The sequence below is a fragment of the Apus apus genome, chromosome 11 (assembly GCF_020740795.1).
Source record: "Apus apus isolate bApuApu2 chromosome 11, bApuApu2.pri.cur, whole genome shotgun sequence".
In the NCBI taxonomy this organism is placed as follows: domain Eukaryota; kingdom Metazoa; phylum Chordata; class Aves; order Apodiformes; family Apodidae; genus Apus; species Apus apus.
The window spans coordinates 18,056,191-18,078,768 of NC_067292.1; the positions used below are offsets into that span (position 1 = coordinate 18,056,191).

At 50.7% G+C, this 22,578-nt stretch overlaps 2 protein-coding genes across 5 annotated transcripts; one reads left to right on the forward strand and one right to left on the reverse strand.

Moving 5' to 3' along the window:
• Positions 1 to 54: 54 nt before the first annotated feature.
• FBXL8 (F-box and leucine rich repeat protein 8) lies at positions 55 to 8,291 on the reverse strand. Of its 4 annotated transcripts, XM_051629263.1 has the most exons (4): positions 8,116 to 8,291; positions 5,755 to 5,838; positions 2,612 to 2,842; positions 55 to 2,077 (listed from the first exon to the last, which is right to left on the reverse strand). In XM_051629263.1, exons 3-4 carry the CDS (start codon positions 2,773 to 2,775, stop codon positions 1,102 to 1,104), a joined length of 1,140 nt encoding a protein of 379 aa, XP_051485223.1. In that variant the 5' UTR covers positions 2,776 to 2,842; positions 5,755 to 5,838; positions 8,116 to 8,291; the 3' UTR covers positions 55 to 1,101. The 4 variants fall into 4 exon arrangements, with proteins under 4 accessions (XP_051485223.1, XP_051485224.1, XP_051485227.1 ...); XM_051629264.1 differs by lacking the exon at positions 8,116 to 8,291 and having other exon boundaries at positions 5,755 to 6,782; XM_051629267.1 differs by lacking the exons at positions 5,755 to 5,838; positions 8,116 to 8,291 and adding an exon at positions 4,626 to 4,686.
• On the forward strand, positions 7,163 to 21,433 carry TRADD (TNFRSF1A associated via death domain). The gene is made up of 5 exons (XM_051629276.1): positions 7,163 to 7,267; positions 9,996 to 10,147; positions 12,718 to 12,995; positions 14,642 to 14,834; positions 16,082 to 21,433. The coding sequence occupies exons 2-5, from the start codon at positions 10,006 to 10,008 to the stop codon at positions 16,387 to 16,389; spliced, it is 921 nt and encodes a 306-aa protein (XP_051485236.1). The 5' UTR covers positions 7,163 to 7,267; positions 9,996 to 10,005; the 3' UTR covers positions 16,390 to 21,433.
• Positions 21,434 to 22,578: the final 1,145 nt, after the last annotated feature.

Below are 22,578 nucleotides of genomic sequence, written 5' to 3' on the forward strand. Positions count from 1 at the left end.
CCCCTGACATTCTGTGATTCTGTGAAAACAGCTACACGTAGAATCTGGGTGACAATACACTTTATTGTTATTATAAATGCTTCAGATAGCTCTAAGTAGGCACTCTCAGTGTAGCTTTATGCCAGGATAATTTCATCTCAGAAGCTGCTCTTCAAGCAACATCCACCAGAATCTTTGGTACAACAGCCCAACACACACACACCTCCCAACTCAGCTGCAAGACAACTTGGGTGGGAATGCAGGTGTCAAGTGCACAAGCTGCTAATACCCTTCTGAGAAACACAAACATTGTAACAAAAGCCAATGCCTTTGCAAAAGGTACTTGAATTATAACCTGGAAATCTGCATTCCTGAGCAACAGAAAGACAAGAAGGAGAAAGGAATCTGCAAGCCATGTGCCTTTTATTAATACCTTGTCAAAGTTTTTCTTTAAGTGCTTCTTCTCCTACTTGTATTTCCTATCAAAATTCAGCTCCTGTTACAACCATCCAAGCTGGAAACCACCTAACAACTGCCTATGGAGTCAGTTCACCATCACTGCAATGCCAAAACAGAAATCACCAAGGTTAGAGGGGATATTCCATCAGGTGTCCACAGTTCCTTGCTATAGCTCACTGAATCTGCACGGCTAAGTACCCCACTGGGCAGAAAATGGCTTCACTGAAGCTGTCACTTCCTAAACTCCTGAGTTGCTGGGCACCTCACACAACGTGCTTGACTTTGAGGTGCTTTTAAAATATAAAATCAAAATTAAATTTTGCTGAGGTCCTCAGCAAAAACCCACAAAGGGCAAGCTTGGCATTCCTGCTACTGCTAAATAAAGGAGAGGAGAAAAGACCTGCTCTCCGTCACCCAAGAAAGAAAGAAAGAAGAAGAAAAAAAAGGCATTTCTGTTTCTCTGTATAACCCTTTCTGTATCACATGAGAGTAATTGCTTGGTCTGCAGAAGAGGTGTGCATCATACCAACAGCCAGGGCTGGTGGAACAGCTTGTTCCCTGGGAGAGCAGAGGGCATTTTGCAGCCTTTTCCTCAGAGCCCTAAACCTTCTCCTGTCCTCTTGCAGATCCCCAGGCTTGTCCCAGGAAGTCAGCAAGAGCTGGTCACTGAACTGTGACTGGTTTCCAGGGGTGCCTTTCCTTGGTGAGCTTCAGAGTGTACCGCTTCAGACTGGGGCAGTGTGTGAGGAACGCTTCCACCACCTCCTGGCTGACCACACAGTAGCAGTGGATCTCCAACAGGTTTCTGCACTGCCTGGCCAGGTCTACTAGTGAGGAATTGAGGTCCTCTGAGGATGTGGTTTGCAGAGTCAGCTTCTTTAAAGTACTGCTGTAGCTCTGGGTGACAAACCTAATCTGATCGACCATGTAGTTGTAGGTATTGAGTTGCAGCGTCCTCACAGGTATATTCAACTTCAGGATCCCTGGTATTTTGCAGGCAGGGACTGTATGATCAAACTCTAGGTCTACACAGAGTTGAGGATGCTTGTGACTTACAGCAGCCCAAAGCTCTTCTGAGATGACTGGTATGTACTTGTCCAGGCGCTCACAGAAAATGTCTAAATGGGTGAAAGCTGCTCTGTCAGGCTTGAGCAGCTCCTGAAATACATCGTCAGACAAACTGGCATAGTAAACCCCCAAGGCTGAGAGCTTGGGACACGCTCTGAGAACCTTCCTAAGGGTGTCTGGGGCCACGTTGCACACCAGGGTGCGGTTGTTGATGAACAGACTGTGCAAGTTGGGGCTGGTGGTAGCCAGGAGCTCAACCAGCTCACCACTGAGAGTGAAGGGCATTTCTCGAAAATCGATATGCTGAAGATCTCTCTGGTGTTCAGTGGCACACAAATTCCCTATGCTCTGGAGGATGTCCTGGCCAGAGTAGAAATAGGGGTTCTCCCCCTGGCACGCAATGCACAGCTGCTGCAGTTGGTGGTTCTGTTTTGCCAAGGCATCCAAGATGTGTGTCACATTCTTCCGGTTGACCTCCTTGGACTGGTCAAACACAATCTTCAGGTGTTTGATTTGGCTGAGGAACTGGAGCAGGCTCTGCAGCATACCTTCCTCATCCTCTGAATCACAGCTGGAAGGGTAAACCAAACTCTTAGTCACTGAGAACACTGAGCTGAGCAACCACAGAGCACACACTCTCTCCTTTACTAGTGCTTCTGCAAACATTAGCAGCTTCCCCAGACATTTCTTCTCACTTGATGCCTGGAAAGTCACTGTCAGGCCAAACACTGAAGGGGTCAGGAGGAGAGATGAGTCAGTCCCCAGAAAGACCCACCAGAGAAATAAGTATCACAACAAGGACAACTATTCAGTAACTTTGCCTCCTGCCATTTTCAAATGGCAACTTAGAACATGTTACCAAAGAACGTGCTATTTCCCATAGAACCCAAACCTTCAGCACCAACTGGAAAACCCCAGCATGCAACATGATCTTCTTTATTACACAAACAGGTGCCAGTGGTGCAAGATAGTCTCACACACAGAGAAGTCACCAATGATGTCAATAATGTCATAGCAGAGTGGTGTCAACGTTTGACACGCTGCAAACAACCACCTGGTGATGCCTGCAGAGATGCTTGGGCACCAGAAACCTGGTTCCTCTCACCTGATCTCAGTGAAGTGCCAAACAGAGCTGGAAGAAACAGCTGCAGCCCACTGCTTGCACACCTGGAACACTGTGTATCGATCTCGAAGAGACAGGTAATAGAAAATTTGGATGAGGATTTCTTCTGGGACGTAATTCCACAGATCTGGGACTGGATTGGGCATTTTGCTGATCCAGTCAGGTCTAAAAATGGGAGAAACTTCCAAAAGTGCAATTAATTCTCAAAAGACCCTGTTGGGAAAAAGAAAAAGAGACAGACAGAGAGACACATGAGGATTTCTTGAACAAATCAAACCAAAGGAACTGGATCACAGAGGAGGTAACATTTTTTTCTCCCTTGAAATGTCACCGAATTTTGAAATTGAACACAAAAATGAGGAAAATCTGTTGGCCAATTGTTTTGCACAGTTTTTTCAATCAATCCTAAGAAGCAGGGTGATACTTTTTTCAAGAGTTAAAGACATCAGATCAAAGCTCTGGAGAAGGGGGAGAAAGGTCTTTGTTTTTTCCTGCAGTGAGGTTTTGCTACTCTGAGTAATAAAAATGCAAGGGAATTTTCTAGTACTGCTGCACTAGTATTAAAAAAGCTGAGACAGATTTCTCAAACTGTGTGTGGGGGGGGAAAAAAAAACCTCTTTGCAAGCAGAAGCTCTGCACAGAAAACAACCCCACATATCCATTTTTTACTGATAGTGAAACAGAAGGCCTACAGGTGGGATCTAGTAGTTAATTACAGTGGTTCTTGCCTGTGATGAGATGTGACAATCTGCAAAATGAAAAAAAAAAAAAGGCTCTATTACTGTGACTCCAGTTCTCAGAAACTGCACTTATACATGTGTGACTTAGAAGTGGAAAAGCAGATTTTGATTAACTTTTGGTGTGAACTACCATGCCAAAGAAGGCTGAAGTTCGGTTCACACCTTCAGGTCATCATCTGTTTCATTCATCATCTTCCCACCTTCTAGATTCATGCACTAATATAAAACTATCAACCCTTATAAACAAGGGAGGGATACTGAAAGGCAAACACTCCCTCTCCTAGGCTAGCACTGCAGCATGGGCCAGTCTCACAGTCTCCCTCTGAATTTCATGGCATCCTACCCTCTTGCTTTGGAGTCCCAGCATCACCTCGTTTGAACGAGAACCTGGGCTTCTCAATATCCTCCAATATCCTCCTCTTCCCCAGGAGGGGAAGAGCTGAAAACCATGAAGAGAGCACAGCGCAGGGACGCAAAAAAGCATAATGCAGAACCGAACACAGCTGCACGTTTTTCTAGAATACACTGCTTTGAAGTGTGACTCATGATTCTGGGTGCGAGGTGGCAGCAGCACAGCAGCCCTCCTATCTTATCTACCATCGGATCCGTGACAACCCCCTTTCCACCCACCACTGAGCTGGAAGGGCCAAGGGGGACAGCCCTGCTTTTGTCATTGTCTCTGACACCCACCTTGACAGCCCAGGCCCTGCTCTTCCTTCAGCTCCCGTTAATACCATCTCCAATAGATATTTGCCAAAACGTTAAGATTTCATTCCTCAAAGCCCATGCGAAACGGAACCTTGAATCTCTTAGAAAGTAAGGGTGTATTTCTAGCTGTGGTGATTGCTTTAAAAGCTTGAAAATGTGGCCCGAGAGCCAGAAAGCAGGCAGAGAGGCAAGGTGACCAGTGTCACTAAGCCCACAGCTTCGAGCCGGCGAGGAGCGAGGCTCTCGCTCTGCCAGCGCTGCGGCTTGGCCTGGGTCCACCTCGGGTGCGGGGAGGACGGCCCGCTTTGCACCGGGTCTTGTCAGCCCTCAAAGGATCTCCAGGCTTCCTTACCCAGACGGTGGCCAGCGGCTGCGCTGAGCTTTGTCAGCTGCCAGCGGGAGCCGGGGTGGGCAGGTCCGCAGCCCCAGCAGGGACGGGCGGTGCTGCAGAGACACGCAGAGCCCGGCTCGGCTGCCTCGGCCCCGGCAGCCCAGCAGGGTGGGATCCCCCACGGCCCCTCCAGGCAGCCCGGGAAGGAGCAGCGTACCTCTGGGAGCAGGGCCTCTCTTCCTCTGCCTTCCCCACTGCGGGCTGAGCCTCGGAGGGAGGAGCGAAGGAGGAGATGCCAAAAATAACTGCTGAGCTAGAGCGGCTTCCCTGCCCTGGCTCGGGAGCCAGGACGCTCTGCTGCCCTTCAGGGGAAGCAGAAATTCAGTGCCCCCCACTTCTCCCTCACCGCTTTGTCCCCCCCTGGCAGTCCCCGCGGGTCCCAGCACTAACCCTTCCAGCTGCCTGTCCCGCCCCAGCAGACATAACACGGGACTGGGACACCCAAACCTTGGGCAGGCTGAGCCCTGCAGAGCCACAGCCTCTCCACTGGCTGGCACCTTCCCAAAGTGGGAAAGGACAGGGTGAAACTCCTCAAGCCCTTTGATTTCACCACACAGGATGCCCCCTGAAAGCACACGCTCAGCAAGAGGAAGAGAAACTCGGGTCTCAGCTACACTTTCCTTTATTTTACCCCAAAATACAGAGAACAGATTAGCTGCTAAGAGAAATGGGGCACAGGTGGATGCTGGTCCCCACAGCAACTTTCCTGCCTGGCTCTGGGAGACAGCACAGCTTCAGGCTTGGTTTTCTGTAGGGAAAGCTTGGGATGGCTGGGCTCATTTAACCCCATTAAGCCTTAAACACGTGAACCCAGTTGCTTCTTAAACTACCAGCAAGGAAAGGCCTGGTTGCCAGAAGGGCTGGCACCACGTGGAGGGGACAGTGGATGCTGCCAGCTCCCCAGGGCCTGACCCTGTGAAGGAGATCACTCAGGAGAGACATCCTTATAAATCGCCTTCATGGATTTATTTCAGTTATGTTTTTCCTTTGGCAAACCAATTAGTTAACACTGTTAAACCCCTGCTATTGTAAAACAGCATTAAATAAATACATGAATAAACAAGGATGTACATGTATACGCTTTGTAGGATGCATTCCACTTCTGTTTGAAGTTCAGTTCCCTGGAGAGCTTGCACAATGGCAGCTAGCAGATGGGAACAAAATCTGGCCCCAGGCCCACATCAGCTTCTCAACAGCTGGGTACAAACAAGGGAGCTGCTGTGACCCCTCTGCTTGCAGAAGGACATTTATGCAAGACAAACACAGCCTGAGCAGGAGGCTCCTACCTGAGGTTGAGTGATGGAGATCCAGCTCCTTGCTTTGCTTGCCACAGAACCACTCGTGGGCTCGGGAGAGCTGCTTTACTCTACCTGTTGTCAGAAGAGCACAGTGGAGTTAACAGCCTCACCTGGCTCAGAAAGAGGTGGGAGATCATTCAGGTATCACTGCAGGAAGGACTAAACCAGAACCCAGCAGAGCTCAGGGGCTGTACTGACACCATCACCTTACCCCTCCTGCAGGAGACCCGAGGAGCAGCCCAGGTGTCCCTGCCTGCTCACTGTGCTCAGTATCCTGCTTCTCTGCTTTTGCTAAGCAGAGTCCCAGAGGTCTCTTCCACCAGGGCTGCTCTCACAAACGGTGCTGGACTCCCTGGACATGTCTTTTGGAAGCATTCCTTCTTCACCCTCTGCACTCTTCGACAGCAGCGACCTGCTGAGCCTGCTGGATTTGCCTGGAGAAGGAGAACTCCACATCCTTAATCCCTCTGCCCTCTGAGCAAATGGCTGCCCCTGGACGCTGTGAGAGGTGCTGCAGAACCACCGTGCTCCTCCAGTAATCCCAGGAGACCTTTTCAAAACGAGCTCCAGGGAAGAGAGGGTGTGAGAGCTCATCCTCCTCTGCTGTTCAGCCATTACTGACCCAACCGACCTTTTGTTTTCACCCTTCACTCCTGCTAGCAGTGCTACAGAGCAATGGCTGGGACTCACCAGCTTGGTGGGGCCACAAGCTGTGCAAGGGGTTCAAGCAACCCCACTTTCCTCCACCCTTGAGCAGACCAGGGGTGCCCAGTCCCTGGGGCTGCACAGCCCTTCAGCTATCTGCAACAGGGTGCCTCCTGACCATCTTACAGATCAATCCTCACCTACAGGAGTGACCAAGGGACCGAAGCTGGAGCTACCAGCCTCCTTACGGTCTGGACCCCTGGAGGCACCAAGGCACGGGGAGGAACCCCCCCAGAACCCTTCAGGCAGCAGGATCCCTGCCTGCGGGGCTGCCCTTTGCCACCGGCTTGGGAGGGAAGCTGAAACCCAGCTCCGGCCGCTGCGTTTCGGGGTAGGGCGGGAGCAGCGGGAGAGATTCACGGGAAGGGAAATTACCCCCCTCGCACTTCCAGAGGGCTTTTTCCGCCCTCCCATGCCCGGCCCGGGCCGTGCCGGGGGAGCAGCGGGCGGTGCCGGGCCGGGCCGTGCCGGGGGAGCAGCAGGCGGTGCCGTGCCGAGCCGTGCCGGGCCGTGCCGGGGGAGCAGCGGGCTGTGCCGGGCCGTGCCGTGCCGTGCCGGGGGAGCAGCGGGCGGTGCCGTGCCGTGCCGAGCCGTGCCGGGCCGTGCCGGGGGAGCAGCGGGCGGTGCCGTGCCGGGCGGTGCCGTGCCGTGCCGTGCCGGGGAGCAGCGGGCGGTGCCGGGTGGTGCCGTGCCGTGCCGTGCCGTGCCGGGGGAGCAGCGGGCGGTGCCGGGGCCCGGTCCCGCCGCGCAGAGGCGGAAGTGGCGGCGCCGAGGCCGGTGGCGGCGGTGGCTGAAGGTAAAACCGCCCCGAAGCGCCCGAGGGGCTCGGGGCTGCTGGGGAGGGATGGGGAAGAGGGGGGGCAGGGTCGGCTGGTGGGGCCGTCCCGTCTCCCGCTTCCCCTCGGGGCTGTCCCCGAGCTGGCCTGGGGGACGGGGGAGCAGGGCCTGGCATCTGAGCGGGCAGGGGCACCGGGGAGGGACAGACAGACACCGGGGACGGACGGACAGACACCCAGGCACCGGGGAGGACGCGGTGCCCGGGGGCTGGGGCTGTCCCGGCTGCTTTTCCTCGCCGTGGAGCCCCCCCCTGCCAGTTCATCCCCCCAGGGGAAGCGAGAAGCAGCAGCCTGGCGTGTGGGAAAGGTCTGTGGACAAGGCAGGGGGAACATGGGGGTGATCTGCATCGATGGACAAAGGGGAGTGGATCAGAAGTGGAAGAGGGGAGGTTTAAGTTGGACATAAGGAGGAAAATTCTTTGGTGTGAGGGTGGTGAGAGCCTGGCCCAGGTTGCCCAGGGAAGCTGTGGCTGCCCCATCCCTGGCAGTGTTGAAGGGCAGGTTGGATGGGGCTTGGAGCAACCTGGGCTGGTGGGAGGTGTCCCTGCCCATGCAGGGGGTTGGAACTAGATGATCTTGAAGGTCCCTTCCAACTCAAACCATTCTATCATCACATAGGTTACTTACTGCCTGGGGCTGCTTTTTCTACAGCACCCCACGACAGGCTGACCAGCACTGCTGCTCAAACCTGCAGTGAGGTGGGGAACCCCCCTGCCAGGTGGGGACTGGGATGGGGCAGTGCCATGGCGCTGGAAAACTGCCCTGCTGGGAGAACAGTGCAGAGGTACAAGTGCAAAAGGCTCCTTACCTGAGGCTTTTCAAACCTGGTGTAACTTCCTGCTGAGTTGGACCAGGTGGTTGCCGAGGAGCAAGAGGTTGGCCAGTGTGAGGGAGGAGTGCAGGGCAGGTGATGGGAGAAGGATGAAACAGGGTTCTTGTGCTTCGTCTGCCTCTAGGCTGGGAGGGAGCTTTCAGGCAATTGCACTGCAAAAGAGAAATTGTTCTATGGGTTAAATCTTTTAAATATTCCGTGTCTGTAGTTTTCTAAGCTGTTACTTGGATTTCTGTTGCCCTCCTGTGAGATGCTAGGAGTTGGATGCCAGATCCCAGACTTCCCAGTCTCTGCAGGCTCAGACCAGACCTGGGCTGCAGAAGCAGTGCATCCTCCTCTTTGGTTTGTTGTTTTGTTTGGTTTTTTTTATATAAGTTGCTTTTTCTAAAAGGCCTGTGAGATGTAGGAGCCTATGGCCTGGAAACACTCACTCCTGTGTCCCACAGGCACTCCTTGAACTCCAAAGTTCACTGTGAGTTTTATGATTTGCTGGTTACTTCCTGTAGTTTCTGAACAAGCAAAAGGCTCACGTGCTGGGCACAGTTCAAGGTTATCAAGTAAGGAAATCAAGTCAGCCATACATCCCAGTGCCCTTTTTGGGATGGAAATGGTTCCCAGCCCCAGCTACCACCTGGAGAACAGCCTGTCCACAGAAGGTCATCTGTCTTGGTCTGGCAGCTCCTGGTGACAAAAGCTCTTTACACCCACAATCTAAATGACGTCTGAAGAGAGGGACAGTGTTGTGGCCAGCAGTTGTACTGTCAGGCCGGTGCTTGGCAGCTGAGGGAAGGCTGTTGGGCTTGAGCAGAAAGCAGGACTGGAAGGGATGCCTGCAGGGAAGCAGCTGATGGTGTGAGAGAGTTGCAAGCAAGTAGTCAGAGAGAGGAGGCAGGACTTGGGACTGGGGCTGGGCCAGAAGCTCCAAATTACTTGTCACCACGATGTGATGGAAGGGCTGGGTCCAAGTGCTGCTCTCTGTGGGAGCAGCTCTGAGGAGTTTGTGGTGACCAGCTCACAGACAACACTCAGTTTGTGTACACCCCCGAAAGAAGCGGTGGCCACGTCTGTCTCCTGGGCTGTCAGGTGCTCTCCAGCTGTCTCAGCTCCATCTGGCACTGTCTCATCTAGCAGAGCTTTTCCATTCTGAGTATCTGTAGGCTGGTAGGTGTTCTGGTTTGTCTTTACCTTGGGAGCAGAGCTGGGTGCAGCTGCAGCAGACAGAAGTGTTGCATTAGGTGGCCAGTGAAGAACAGGTGTGATGAGAGCAGAGGGGTGGATGTGTTGTCTTCTGGGGGCATTGCTGCAAGGGCCAAATGGTGGGACAGGAATAATGTATGAGCTAGTACATAAAGCAGAGGGGATAGCCCTGAGTGTCCTGCTACATGAGCCCTGGGCTCTGTAACCTGTCCTTTATTGAGGACAATCAGGGGACTGGGACCTTGGGCAAAATGCCTCTGCCTGCAGAGCCAGGGCTGCTGGGTGCCCCTGGAGCACCCCAGTCAAGCATCTTTAGACTTTGCCAGCTTGGCTGGGCAGTCAGAGGCATGAGGACTGAAACTCTTTGCTTTGAAGTCTCTTTGTACTATAAAATAAATAGACTCTGGTGGAAAATGAAAGCAGAGCTTTGTGCACTGCTGAGTCTTTGGGACACCGTGTCCCACTGTGCTTTGCCTTACAGAGTCATAGTAAACTCCTCTAAGGTTACACCTGCTTTAACAACATCCCCACCTCCTCTAGGAAATAAGGGTAAGTCCCCATAATCCCATCAAGCTTGTGCTTAGTGGTTACTGTCAGCACTCCCCTGGCATCAGGCTGTTCTCCCTGTGCTCTCCCAGCTCACCCCTGTGGTTTTGCAGGGTGCAGAAGATGGCAGGCAGCTCTGCTCCTTGGATTGGCAGTGCTTACCTCTTCCTCCAGTCCACCTGCAAGACCATTGTTCTGCCTTCTCTCTACGAAAGCTCCCAGAAGAAACCCAGTGTGTTCAAGGCACTGAAGCTGGCATTAGCAGGTACCTATCCTCTCTGGTATCTTGGCACACTGTCTCAACTCTTCACACAATTCCCAGCCTTTCTTTAACCTCACACTCATGGGTAAGGAAAGCTGGTGCTCACTGCATTTAGGAAAGGCAGTAAAGCAGAGCAAATTCAGCAGAGGTCCACCAAGATGGTTGAGGGTTGCAGCACTTGTCCTGTGAGAAGAGGCTGAGGGAGTTGGACCTGTTCAGCCTGGGGAAGGGGAGGCTTTGGGGACCTCCCAGCTGCCTGCCAGTACCTATGGGGAGGGGAAATGGAGCCACAGTCTTCCCAGTGGAGCATGGGGAATGAGGGGCAACAAGCACAAATTGAAACATGGGAGGCAGACACCAGATATAAGGACAGACATTTCCCCATGAGGACAGTCAAGCAACTGCCCAGAGCGACTGTTTTCTCTATCCTTGGGGGTTTTCAGAACACGACTGGATAAAGCCCTGAGCAACTTGGTCTGACCTCAGAGCTCACCCTGCTTTGCATGGGAGGCTGGGCTAGAGACTTCCTGGGCTTCCTTCCAACTTGAACTATCCTATGAGTTATTCTACTTTATGAATGTTTGTTTAAACCGATTTATGTAAGAGAGGAAAAGATTGCAACTGTTATGAAACATTAAATTTCTGTCCTTATACTACCACAGAAAGATCATTTCTTCTCTGAGAAGCTGATTTTTAAAGTGAGTGATAGCCAGTATGAGTTCTTTTCTGATATAAACAGACACAATGACATTGGCTTCAACTGTATGTAACCCTATTTACATCAGAAAAGGACTTGAGATTCAAATGGCCATAGAACCATGATTCTTTATCCACCCTTGCACCAAGCTGACTGCAGAGGAAGAGTAATTTGAAGGGTTTATCACATTTACCTAGAATGGCTCTCATGGTGTTCTTTCCCTGTCCTACAGCTGAGCCTATATTGTTTAATTGGGCATGTGTAACTGTACTGTAATTTCTTCTGCCAATCATCAGTCCAGCCAAGTTGGTTAGTTTATCCAAATACAGGCCTACTCATCTTGCAGCTTGATCCAAAGATGTGAAGCAGCAGGAAGCTCAACACAGTTGTCCAGTTAGGCTGGATTTATGGCTGCTTTGTGTCACTGGAATGTCACTCTGCTCACACATTTAAAGGAAAGCCCCCCAAAACTGCTAAATCCCACTACGCTTTTCAGACCTAAAAAGGACATGAAATCTGAAGCTGCCTGAAGTTTTGTGAAGAAATGCATGCAAAGTCTCTCTTTGGAGGTAGCTTTACAGTGTCTTGGACACCATTCATGAGTGCTTCCATGCCTGTGCAGACTTTCCCTCCCAAGTCCTCCTACCCTCTTACAGAAGGTTTTGTTTAACGAGCATTCATGCAAAACAAAGCATGAAGGAAGTGATAAAAAGACATTTCTGGTCAGCCACAGTGAATTAAAATGCCTTTCCTAGGTGCCCAGCCCCATGTCCCAGCTACAAACTGGTCCAAACTAGACTTCCTGACTCAGTAAACCCTGGAAAGCCACTGTTAGATCACGTCCTTTTAAATGCCAGGTCACTTGTCCTGACTGATGTGGAACACCCAGGTCTGCTTTGCCTTGTGGTTCTCCCCCAAGCATGTGTAAATAATGCCATGACTTGTGGCTCAGAAGTACCTGCTGAAGTGCCAGTCTGAGCTGCAGCTCCCTACAGCCCTGTGCAAGGTCAGGCCAGGAGGTTAATTTGGGTCTGGAAGCAGCACAGCCAGCCTCCCACAGGCCTCTGCTGCACAAAAGACAAAAAAATGTACTTTCAACTGTCAGCAGAAGCATCTGAAATCCCTGTGGAGACAAGGGCAGTGTGCACAGCTAATTAAAATTATGTTTTGCTGGGAGAAGGAAGAATGAAGGCCTGACCAGCTTCTGTTGTCCATGTTGCTCCTGCTTCCCCTGCACTAATGTTAGAGGATGCACCCCTGGCTTCTCCTTGCTTAGATTTTACTGGGAATGAATTATCTATGCACAAGAGCTGAACAAGTCAAGGCCCAGTGTCCAGCAGCCTAAATTCCTGTGGCTGGATCTATCATTTGCCATTTGTGAGATGTGCTGAGGGCTCAGAACCAGCCAAAACTTACCTCTAGGCACAGGGTGGAGAGGAAACCCTGGGTCCCTTTCCAGGACCTTCATCACTGCATGGAGCTCCAGGCACAAGGACTGAAGTCTGTCTGAGCACTGAGCTGAACTTTGCACTTCTTCCATCTCTAAATCTTTCCTGTGCTGCTGGTTTAGTGTCCTGGAAGTGGAACCTCAAACATAAAACCTCCCCTAATAAACAGTGTTGGGATGGATAATCACCTGGGCTGTAGTACCATATGGCTTCAGTTGGATACCATCCTTCATGGGGACTGATGGTGACAGGGCAGCAGAAACACAATCCTTTCCTCTTGGTCTGACAAACAGGTTTCTTGTCCCTGAGGACTTAATCACAGAGAGAAGAGAATCCAAGCTCCATTGCAGGCTTGGTGGTGGATGGGAGTGGGTCTGGGTTGTCTGTCTCATGCCTGGGTAGTGACTCTGCTGCCTCTTCCCTGCCAGACTCCACGGGCAGTGTGAATGGTGTGGACATGCTCAAGGTGCACTGCAGCCACCCACACCTCATCATCCAGCTGAAGTTCTGCAAGCAGGAGAACTGCCGACGGTTCCTGCGGAGCTACCGGGAAGGAGCGCTCCAGGAGGCCCTCCAGAATCACCTCCAGCTCTCCCTGGCCATGACCACAGTGCCTCTTGAAATGGAGCTGAAGGCTGGCAACGAGCACCTGGACAACATGCTGAAGGATGAGGATCGCTGCCTGGAGTGCATCTACAGGGAAAAGGTGAGTGGGAGAGGGAGGGAGGCCAGTGAGGAGCAGCAGGGCTTGGCAAGGTGAGCACAGATCTTGCTCTGCTGCAGTGTGCTGGGTGGTTGACTTCTCCATCCTTCAGTTATCTACTGCAACAGGGAGAAACAGCTCTTCCCTTCCCCAGAAGAGCTGTGCCCTTTTCTAGAAGGGCAACGGAGTTCCCTTAAACAGCCGACAGAGGTTCTGCTAAACCACTGTGGTTCCTGTAACAATTAGTATGGCTGTGACCAACACTGAGAGAGGAATTACAGGAGGTGCAGCTGAGAGCACAAGCAAGTGTGCCTCAATACTCTGAGGCAGGCAGAGAGGACAGAATCCTGTGTGGGACCACCACTGCTCAGCACCTTCCCTCCCCAGTCTCACACATCTGAGAGTAGTAACAGTAACTGCACCTAGAAATGAGGGTGAGAGCAAACACTCTGCACCTGATCCCAGCACCTTGTGACAGAGTGGGGACACACAGCATCTGCTGCCAGCAGGAGCAGGCTGCCCTTCTGAAGGCAAAGTCTTTCTGTCAGGGTAATGTGTCTAGCACATCTCACACTGACACTGTCACTCTAATCCTGCTAGCAAGAATAGTCAGCTCATGTCATCTCACCACAAAACCAAAGCACTTGATATGATTACACACATTGCTGCTTTCCTCTCCTTTTTTTCCACCTGGAACTAGCAGTACCTTAATAGCAGCTCCAGTTCCCTCGAGATCATCCCGAGCAATAGGTCATCACCATCTCCTCAGAAAGATGAAGCACAAGAGCATGTTTTGCCAGGTTGCTTTTCTGCAAGCAGAGAGAAAGAAATGCAAACCTTTCAGGACCAAACAACATGTGATATCTCACCATCCCCTGTCAACTTCTGCTTCTGCTCCCTCCCTCTGCTGAACTAGCTGACTGGACAAAAGAGATGGGCTTATTCTCAGTTCCTCAAAACTGGCTCAGTCAGAAGGATGACACTATGGCACAGCTGTCCCTGGCTGAGGGCAGTGCTGGGTACCAACCTGCTCAACACTAGACTGACTCAGACCACTCACAAGGTTTGACTCTTCCCATGTGCTTTGCCTTCTTTACTCCTTTCTCATGACTTGCTTTTTGGAGGCCAGACTGGTTTTCTCTTGATTAGTGAGAAAAACTGGCTTGGAGAAGATCCAGGACCAGCAAAACCTAGGTAATGGAGGAGCAGAGAGAGAGAAGGGGGGTAGCAGGAGCTGCCTGCTTTGGTGGCCGTGAGCTGTTGGATCAAGGTCACCCTCTTCTGTGGGTGAGATCCTCACATGGAGTGAGTCATGCTGCCTGTGGTGCACCCTGGTTCTTGCAGAGGGCTGCTGAAAACAGACATGGGCTAGAAGCAGTTTAGTGCAACTCCTAAGAACTCACTGCTGTGTGTGGGAAACCCAGGACGGGGAGGCTGCCCATTCCATACCATGGGACAGATTCAAATTCCCAGATTTACAGCCAGAACTCCATTAGACTGTCTCACCTGATCAGTTTACAACTCAGGCTCTGGCTATCTCCTTGCTTCTCTCTTGACACCACCACCTGAAGCTGCACCTTGCAGCCAACATCTCCAGCTTTGGGAGCTGGTGAACCTGGCACCAGTCACTGACCCTGTCTGCATTTCAGCCCGACCGCCTGCGGGATGAGGAAATCACAGAGCTGGAGGAATGTCTCCAGAGCCTGATTGTTCACCAGAGCATCAACAACAATGTGGCTGTAAAGGACTGTGAGTCTCTGAACTCCCCATCTCTACCTCATCCTGCTCAAGGCAGCTCCCTTTCCCCACAAGCCACCTTCATCTTTCAGGGACAGCAGTTTGGTGAGTAACCAGAACTGACCAAGAGAGCCCTTGGTCTTCCTTACCTTAAGGCCCAAAAAGGGAGAATGAACATAACTACATATTGGAGTCTAACTCAGAGGAATCAAGGATTTCCCATAAGGAGGGAATGACAATAATCCTAAATTATTGCCATACTGCTTCAGATCAGGCCTTAACCTGGTTGCTTTCTGGGGTGGCACAGAACCAGATGCCTCAGAGTCTGTGTCCCTTCCAGGTTACTCACATTTTAAAACTCCTCAGTACTGAAAGGAAGAACATAGAGTAGTTTTTTTTCCTTCCTCCACATCATTTGGTTGAGGTGAGTTAATGGAATGGGTCGGACCAGCCTGGGAAGGTTACTGGGGACCATCAGCCCTGCTGTCAGCCAGGACTGGTTTGTCCAGGCTCCCTGTCACTGGCTGCCTCTGGGGTCTGTCCCCTACAAGGGACAGTCTCACATAGCACTTCTAGCTTGTATCAGCCAGATCATTTCTGTGCTTAAGCTGTGCCTGCATCTCAGTGTTTGCAGGATGGCTGGGTCAGGAACAGGGGGCCTGGTCAGAAAGCCCTTGCCAAGTTGCTTTAGAAAGGCTGAAACAAAGACACAGGGTGGCCATCAGAAAAAAAAACAATGAGCTCTGGCAAACCACAGGACAGTCCCATCCTGGGGGAAGCACAAAGAAAAAGGAAAACAGGCATTGCCAAGCTTGCAGGATGGAGGCAAGCCCAGGAACTCTCATGTTGTGGGAGGTTTTCAGTAAGGGAATGGCCTGAGGCAGGGAGCTCAGATGTGCCTGGGCAGGTGGCTGTGAGCAGGTGTGTCACCAGGTGCTACAGTTTGCCACCCGAGGCACCAGCAGTGCCCTGGGGGATGGCAAGCTGTGTGCAGAGCAGACGTGTCCAGCTTGGTCACAGAGACCCTGAGCTGTGAGGCTCAATCCAGCTGGTTTTCCCTTCCCAGGACTGGAGGAATGTCATCAAGAGCACACAGAGCCCTGTGCATGACCCCTGCCCACGGTGGGACCATCCCTTTGAGCTTCACTGCTCTTGCACTTCTGCTCCAAACAGCACTGCCCTGGTGTTCAAACACCTGAGCACAAGCAGAGCAGCCCCACAGCAGTTCTAAGAACTAAGACACTGAACACGTTCCCTGCTCCACAGAATAGTGAGCAAACCTTGGGCTGGCCCAAGCTGCATCCCATCAGCCATGGAACACCTGTGTTTTACCTGCCCTCTGTCCCTTGCAGCCAACAGAACCCTGTCACCAGACGACCACCAGAAGTTTGCCAAGCTGGTGTCCAAGAAATGGAAGCAAGTGGGTCGCTCTTTGCAGAAGAACTGCCGGGCCCTGCGAGATCCTGTCATTGATAACCTGGCCCTGGAGTATGACCGAGAGGGACTGTATGAACAAGCCTATCAGATGCTTCTCAGATTCATCCAGTCAGAGGGGAAGAAGGCCACAATAGCCCGGCTCATCGCAGCCCTGGAAGAAAATGGTCTCATCAGCTTGGCTGAGGAGCTCTTGGACCTTCATTCCAACGAGGACTGCTCCTAGAGGCCGAAGGGTAGTGGCATTGCTAAGGGCTTTCTTGCTTCAGCTAGTGTGTGAGACTGCTGCCAGTGCCTGGGAATGCAAAACCCTGAAAATCATGGCAGGTTTCCATGTAAATGGGAATGCCCAGGGGAGAGCTTCTGTGCTGACAGAAGCAGCAGGGACCTCTGATGTTCCTTATTTCACTCTCTTTCCAGAAGTCAACGTTACCTTCCCATGAACTGGTGAGAGAGGCTTTCAGCCTGACTTCCTTCAGGACTGAAATGCCACAGGGGAGCAGCCACTTACAGAGCCCTAGGGGGAGTGAAGGAGAGGAGAAAAGCAAGGAAGGCCTCTTGGAGAATTTCTCTGGGAAGCAGACAATGCCACTGCTTCTCAGGCTGTGGCCCAGGGCCAGCACCTGGAGAGCTGGAGTATAGTTTTTATATATGAAGACATTTACACCCCCCAGGCATGACATCAAGCAAAGACAGAGGGGAAATTAAGGAAAAGTAAATTTATATTATTTTCCTTCCTTCTTCAAACAAGGAATATCTGTGGCACATGCATCTGTCCTGCCCTACTCTCATATAGCTCCTGCCCACCTCTCACCACCCGGGGGTTTCCCATTTACCTGGGACAGTCATCATCTTCCAGATGGCACAAGATTGCTGCTGTAGCACAAATTTCAGGCACTGAGCAAGCAATATGGACAAACACAAATTCAGAGAATGATTCCCAGCTTTTTCTGGACCATGGTGGACAATTAAATATTGACTACATCACACTGAGCTCTTTCCCACCAACCCGAGGGAGCCTGCACCTGTGAAAAGCAGAACATGGTGCTGGAAAGAAAATAGTCTCCTAGTCAGCAAGCTCCCTATGGAGCACAGAGGTGCTCCAAGGTGTGTGTCAGTATCAAAAACCATCCTGACTGCAGCCCACAGAGCTGAGCAGTTGCCTCTGACCAGCTGGCTCCTAGTGCCTTTGCTCTCTTCTCAATCACCTGCTGCTTTCACCAGCGAGGACAGCTCAGGCCATTGTGTCCCACAGGAGCTGGGACTTGCACAGAGCCTGGTGGTGTTGTCACTGTGTGACAATTGGGCATCAGCTGCTGTGCCTGGATTTACCTGCCCTGATTTTGAGGGTTAAAAATGGCTTAAAGGACAAAGCACTCACCCCCCAGGGCTGGCTCCTGCTTTCAGTTCTGGTGGGAGAAGCTGGCACCCCTGGTATGGTTGATGCAGACTGCAAGAGAGCAGAGTTGACACCTTTGTCCAGAACAAAGCAACAAGTATCTAGCATGACTTGGGTCCTGTGGAGCACAACAGCAGCTTGATTACCTTTGACATACTCCTTACACTTTCCTGATAGGTTTTTTACTTCTCCTTTGCCATTAATTCTCTCCCTCTTTGTCCTTCCTGTCAGTGGGAATAATCAGATGCAGAAATTATTCAGAAATAATGGACATTATTTCAGGTGCAGGGGGTGGCTCTGCCAGCACTTAAAGCCTACGTGTGCACACCAGCATGGGGCCAGGGGCAGTCAGGGCAGGACCAGCTTTCAGAGAGACAAGCCCTGATGGCCTTTTAAACCACAACTCACATCTTTATCCCTCCTGAGTCGAAGCAGGAACTCTGTAGGCAGGGATGCAATAGGGGGTTCAGGTGTGGGCTCAGATCCAAGCTCCTGGAGCTGCTGCTGCTCCCTTAACTGCTGCTAAAACTCATGCTGTGAGCATCAGCTAACTGAAGACCTGGATCAGGGGGATTTAGATGGCCAGCTTCTACCCAGCTGGGATGCACAGGCCTCAGATGTGCTGAGGATGGTGTAAGCCTGAGGAAGGTGGCTTTTCTCTGCAGGTTTTGAACCCCCAAGGTTATGTACAGGATGTGGAAAGGAAAGGGAGGAGGTGAAAGATGGGGAGAGAATGTTTTCAGGGTGCTTCCTTCAAAGGAAGCAGCACTTCACCCAGGCACCATCTCTACACAGACCATGGCTCTGTGACCTTTTATGAAGCCATTCTACATCAGTGCTCTTGCAGTCTCAACTCCCCACATTCCTGCTCCCTTTCCCTTACAATAGTGCCAAGTGCTCTTCCCAAAATGAAGCAATTCTCTGGCAGTCTTGCTGTCAGCACCAGCACAGCCATGCTGATCTTGGTTAGCTCAGGCTGCTGTGGAAACCATACCTCAAAGCACTTAGCTTTCCTGCCAGATCCCAAACAAGGAGCCCTGTTTGGCAGTGACCCACCTGGCAAACAGTATTTAAAACAAAGAAAATATAAAACCACATCAGAAACTTGAAAATGACTTTAACAGCAAGAGGGCTTGCTCTTGATTTTGTAAAAACTGGTTTTGACAAGGTCCTATGCATAGCCTGCTGTCTCATTTGGAATGAATGCTCCTGAGCCCTCAGACAAGCTGTTCACCTGCATGACTCTCATGTTCAGTTAGAAGGCAGCCACTGAGTAGTGCTGGCTTTTACAGCATCTCTTCATGCTCCAAATGAGAAAGCTTTATTATTCAGTATCTACTTCAAGTCCAAAAAAACCTTCTCTGCTGCTATTACTGCCTTACAGGGTAATGCATTCATAAGCATGAATGCTTTTTTTCTTAATGCAAACCCTGTGCATTTTACTCCTCTGCCAGCAATTGGCATAAGTGTTTCCTCTTACTCACTGATTCCTTCTCAAAAGTGCCATTAAGTGCTGGAGCTCCTGGCAGCCTTTCTGGAATATCTTTAACAGCATTCACAGGTGCCTTCATTGCAGAGATTCGAAGGAAGAGAGTTTTCCAGTGATATTCCATGGTGGAATTGTCTTTGAGCACATGGCATGGTTTGAGACCACAGCAGTGGCTGTTTCATACCTTCTTTTCTGTGGTCAGTCATAGAATTGTTGGAAAGGACCTTAAAGATCATCCAGTTCCACTCCCCAGCATGGGCAGGGACATCTGCCCATCATGAGATGCAATGAAAACTCAATTCTGGTCTCAAGGGGACACTTCCCTGCTAAAAGAGTAGGTTTTTTGTCTGGCACAAACAGAGAGACAATTTTCAGAGCAGGCTTAGAATGAAATAGATCAATTGGATCATGGATGTCATGTGCATTGATCTGGTGTGGCTGGGGCTTGACTTCTTTCATCAGATTAGAGACATGTCTTACCTCAGATAGCAATGCAGTGAGTGGAACTGAAGAAAGAGCTGGATGTTGGGGATACTTGCTGGTACACCTGGAATTTGGTGCTACACAGACTGAGGGTTCTAATAAGCCCCTCCAGTGCCTGCCAGGCAGTTGGGAGAGGAGTGCCCTTTTCCTCCTCACCTGTGCAAAGGTAGCTGCACCCAGCCTGCACCTACTCAGGTGCCAGGCAAGCAGGTGACCCTCCCTCACTGCTGTTGGTAGCAAATAGCTCATGTCTAGTGTGTGGGACAAGCCACAGGCACTGCTGCTGCTGGCAAACTTGGCCTTACCCTTAACAGCTCTTCTCTGTGTATTAGGATATGTTTGGAAAAAAATAATAGTTTCAGAATCAAACATTCAGCATGATATTAAAAGCAAATAAAGATGCTTATCAGTTGCATATAGAAAAGAAGAAATAAAGTATAAAACAAACTGCAGAAACCAGGCCAAGAAATGCTTCCAGGAAGGGATCCAAGAGGGCTTTTTTGTGTGTGTGTGTGGTACAGATTGTTTTTTGTAGTTTTAGCAATGTTTCAGATTTGAAGGAGGCTCCTTTCAGTCTGCCAGAGAGAATAAAAGCTCCAACCAAAGGAGAAGTTGAATGATTTGTTTTGGCATAGGTGAGCCACAAGTGTTCACACAGACAATAAGAAAGAGGAGAGTGAAAGTTAAAATGCTCACCAGAGACACTGTGACCTGAGGGATGTGACTCAGACAAACCTGAGAGTATATTCTGGTATAAAATTGTCACAAAGGCAAACATCAAACTGTCCTGGAGGGCAGAGTCAGGAATAGGCTGACATGAACCTTCTTAGATGTTTGGTAGCCACAGATCAGTTCATCTGCTGAAGACCACAATGCACCAGCAGAGCAGATAGGGAAGGTGCTCTCTTTCAGCAGCTTCAGTTTTCAGCTGCTTCCAGGGGACCAGTTTGTCTCAGAACTGCTGTATCCATTTCAAATTCAGGGGAAACTGAGGCAGAAAACAGAATATTCTTTGCCACACTCTTTAAGATATGGAAAACATAAGGCTAAGAAAGGGTAGTTGCTTAGAGTTGAGGGGAACTACTTGTTCAGAGGAGGCATAGGTGCTTGGTGCAGACACTGCTCCAGAAAAAGATCTTCACCCAGTGTGAGGAACCTGGGGGGGGTTTTCCTTACCTGTGAATTTTGCCAACCATCTCACAATCTGCTTCAGCACTGAAGCTGTTCTGCTGCCTGGGTCCCTGCATCACCTCTTCTCTGTGGTTTCAAAAGTACCTTGGAGCCACCACCTCTGAGTCCCAGCCCAGCAGCTGCCACAGCCCCTGAAACCAAAAGTGAGCACAAACAGCAGTGAGGAGCCTCCAGTTCCCTGAAGCTGCTGGTTCAGGTCAACTGAAAATTCTGGTATAGGTGGGATCCTCTGGAATTGTACACCTTGAGCTAGGGTGGGAGGCAAGAGGGTTTCTTCAGTCTCACACACATATTGGAGAGTGTGCATGAAACTGGTGAGATCCTCTGCTTTAGACCAGACAAGGCTCTGGACATTTGTCTTCTCTGCAGAAGTGAAGCAATTTAAAGCCTAGAGTAGAAAATGATTTTCTTTTTTCTTCTCTGGATTGAATTTTAAAGAGACTTGGCCACACATGTCTAACTGAAACCCATAGGAGAGGTGTGGTCAAGTCCCTTAGTCATCAGTAGAAAAATCCCTTGCTGACCTAATTCCAAATATCCTTGATACTCAGCATCAGCCACCCAGAGCTGTGGACTGCAATGCCATGGATACTCAGGTCTGGGACATTCAACTTCCAAGGAATTGTCTTTTAGAGAAAAAAAAAAGCACTTTGGTCTATTTTTTCCCCCATTCTTTTTTAATGAATAAATATATACTTTTGATGAAAAGTGCCTCAAAGACTTTCATTTAAACACTTACTGCAGTAGTAAGAAAGGGGCTCCCTGAAGTTCTGGCCACGTTGGCTGCCACCAGCTCTTAGAGGAGCATCCAGCCAACATATCTGGATGCACAATGGGGTCCTGCCCAGTGTCACAAGTTTCTCCTGCCCCACCTGCAAGTTCCTGGTTCTGATTTCAAGTCAAAACCAAGCTAAGCCACCACCTTGGTTCAGTTTCTAGTTACAGCTTCCATGAACCTTTTTCAGCAAATATGGCCAGCAGGAGAGGTTTGTCCCAGACCTGGGAGAGCTCCCTGTGTTTCCTTCAGTGTCACTATGTGTCTGGGACTTCCCCCGAGGGCACAGCAGGGCTTTAACCCCGAGTGCCTGGCTGCTACTGAGCTTTCTCCCAAGGCTGCCTGCCCTGTAGGTGGAGAGCCAAGGAGCTTGGACATTAGACAACATCCAGTGGCTTTGCACAGGAGGCCACTGGCTGACCTGACAGCTGAACCCAGGGAAATTCCTTTGGCCATGAACTCGAGTGTTTCACCCCAAATCACTTCAATCCCAGACAGTACTTTAAAAATCACAAGATCAGCCCTTCTTGATTTCCCACAAAGCTGTATTCCCAACCTCATGGCTTGATGCCTGCCAGGGCACAGCAACAGGGAGCAGGGCTCTGCTCTGCAGAGGGGCCACAGGAGATGTAAAGCCATGAATCAATGGGGCTGACCTATTGGTCAGGGTCAATGAGATCACTGACCCAATCCTTAAAGACAGAGTGACATGCCATGGGATGGACCAGGGGCACCTTTGCTGGCAGTGAGAAGAATGGATCAGCCATGCACTGGTGCCCAGGGAACAAGGTACAGGTGGGACAACAACCAGGTAGAAGAACCCATGGAGAAAACCCCTCCACCTCCCAGCTCCCTGCATGGCTCTCCAAGCCATGGCAGCCTCAAAGGCACCACGTGGCAATGAAAGCCTCTGTTTTCATTGTTACTCCATGGGAGCAAACAAAAAGGGTGGTAGTAGGTCCCAAAACCTGGGTGGGGGAAAGCAGTGGAAATACCTGCTGTGAGTCCCCAGTGGTTCTGGGGAGCAGTCCCCACCACAGCCAGCCCCTCTGAACAAAGGCAGACACTAGTTTTTGCC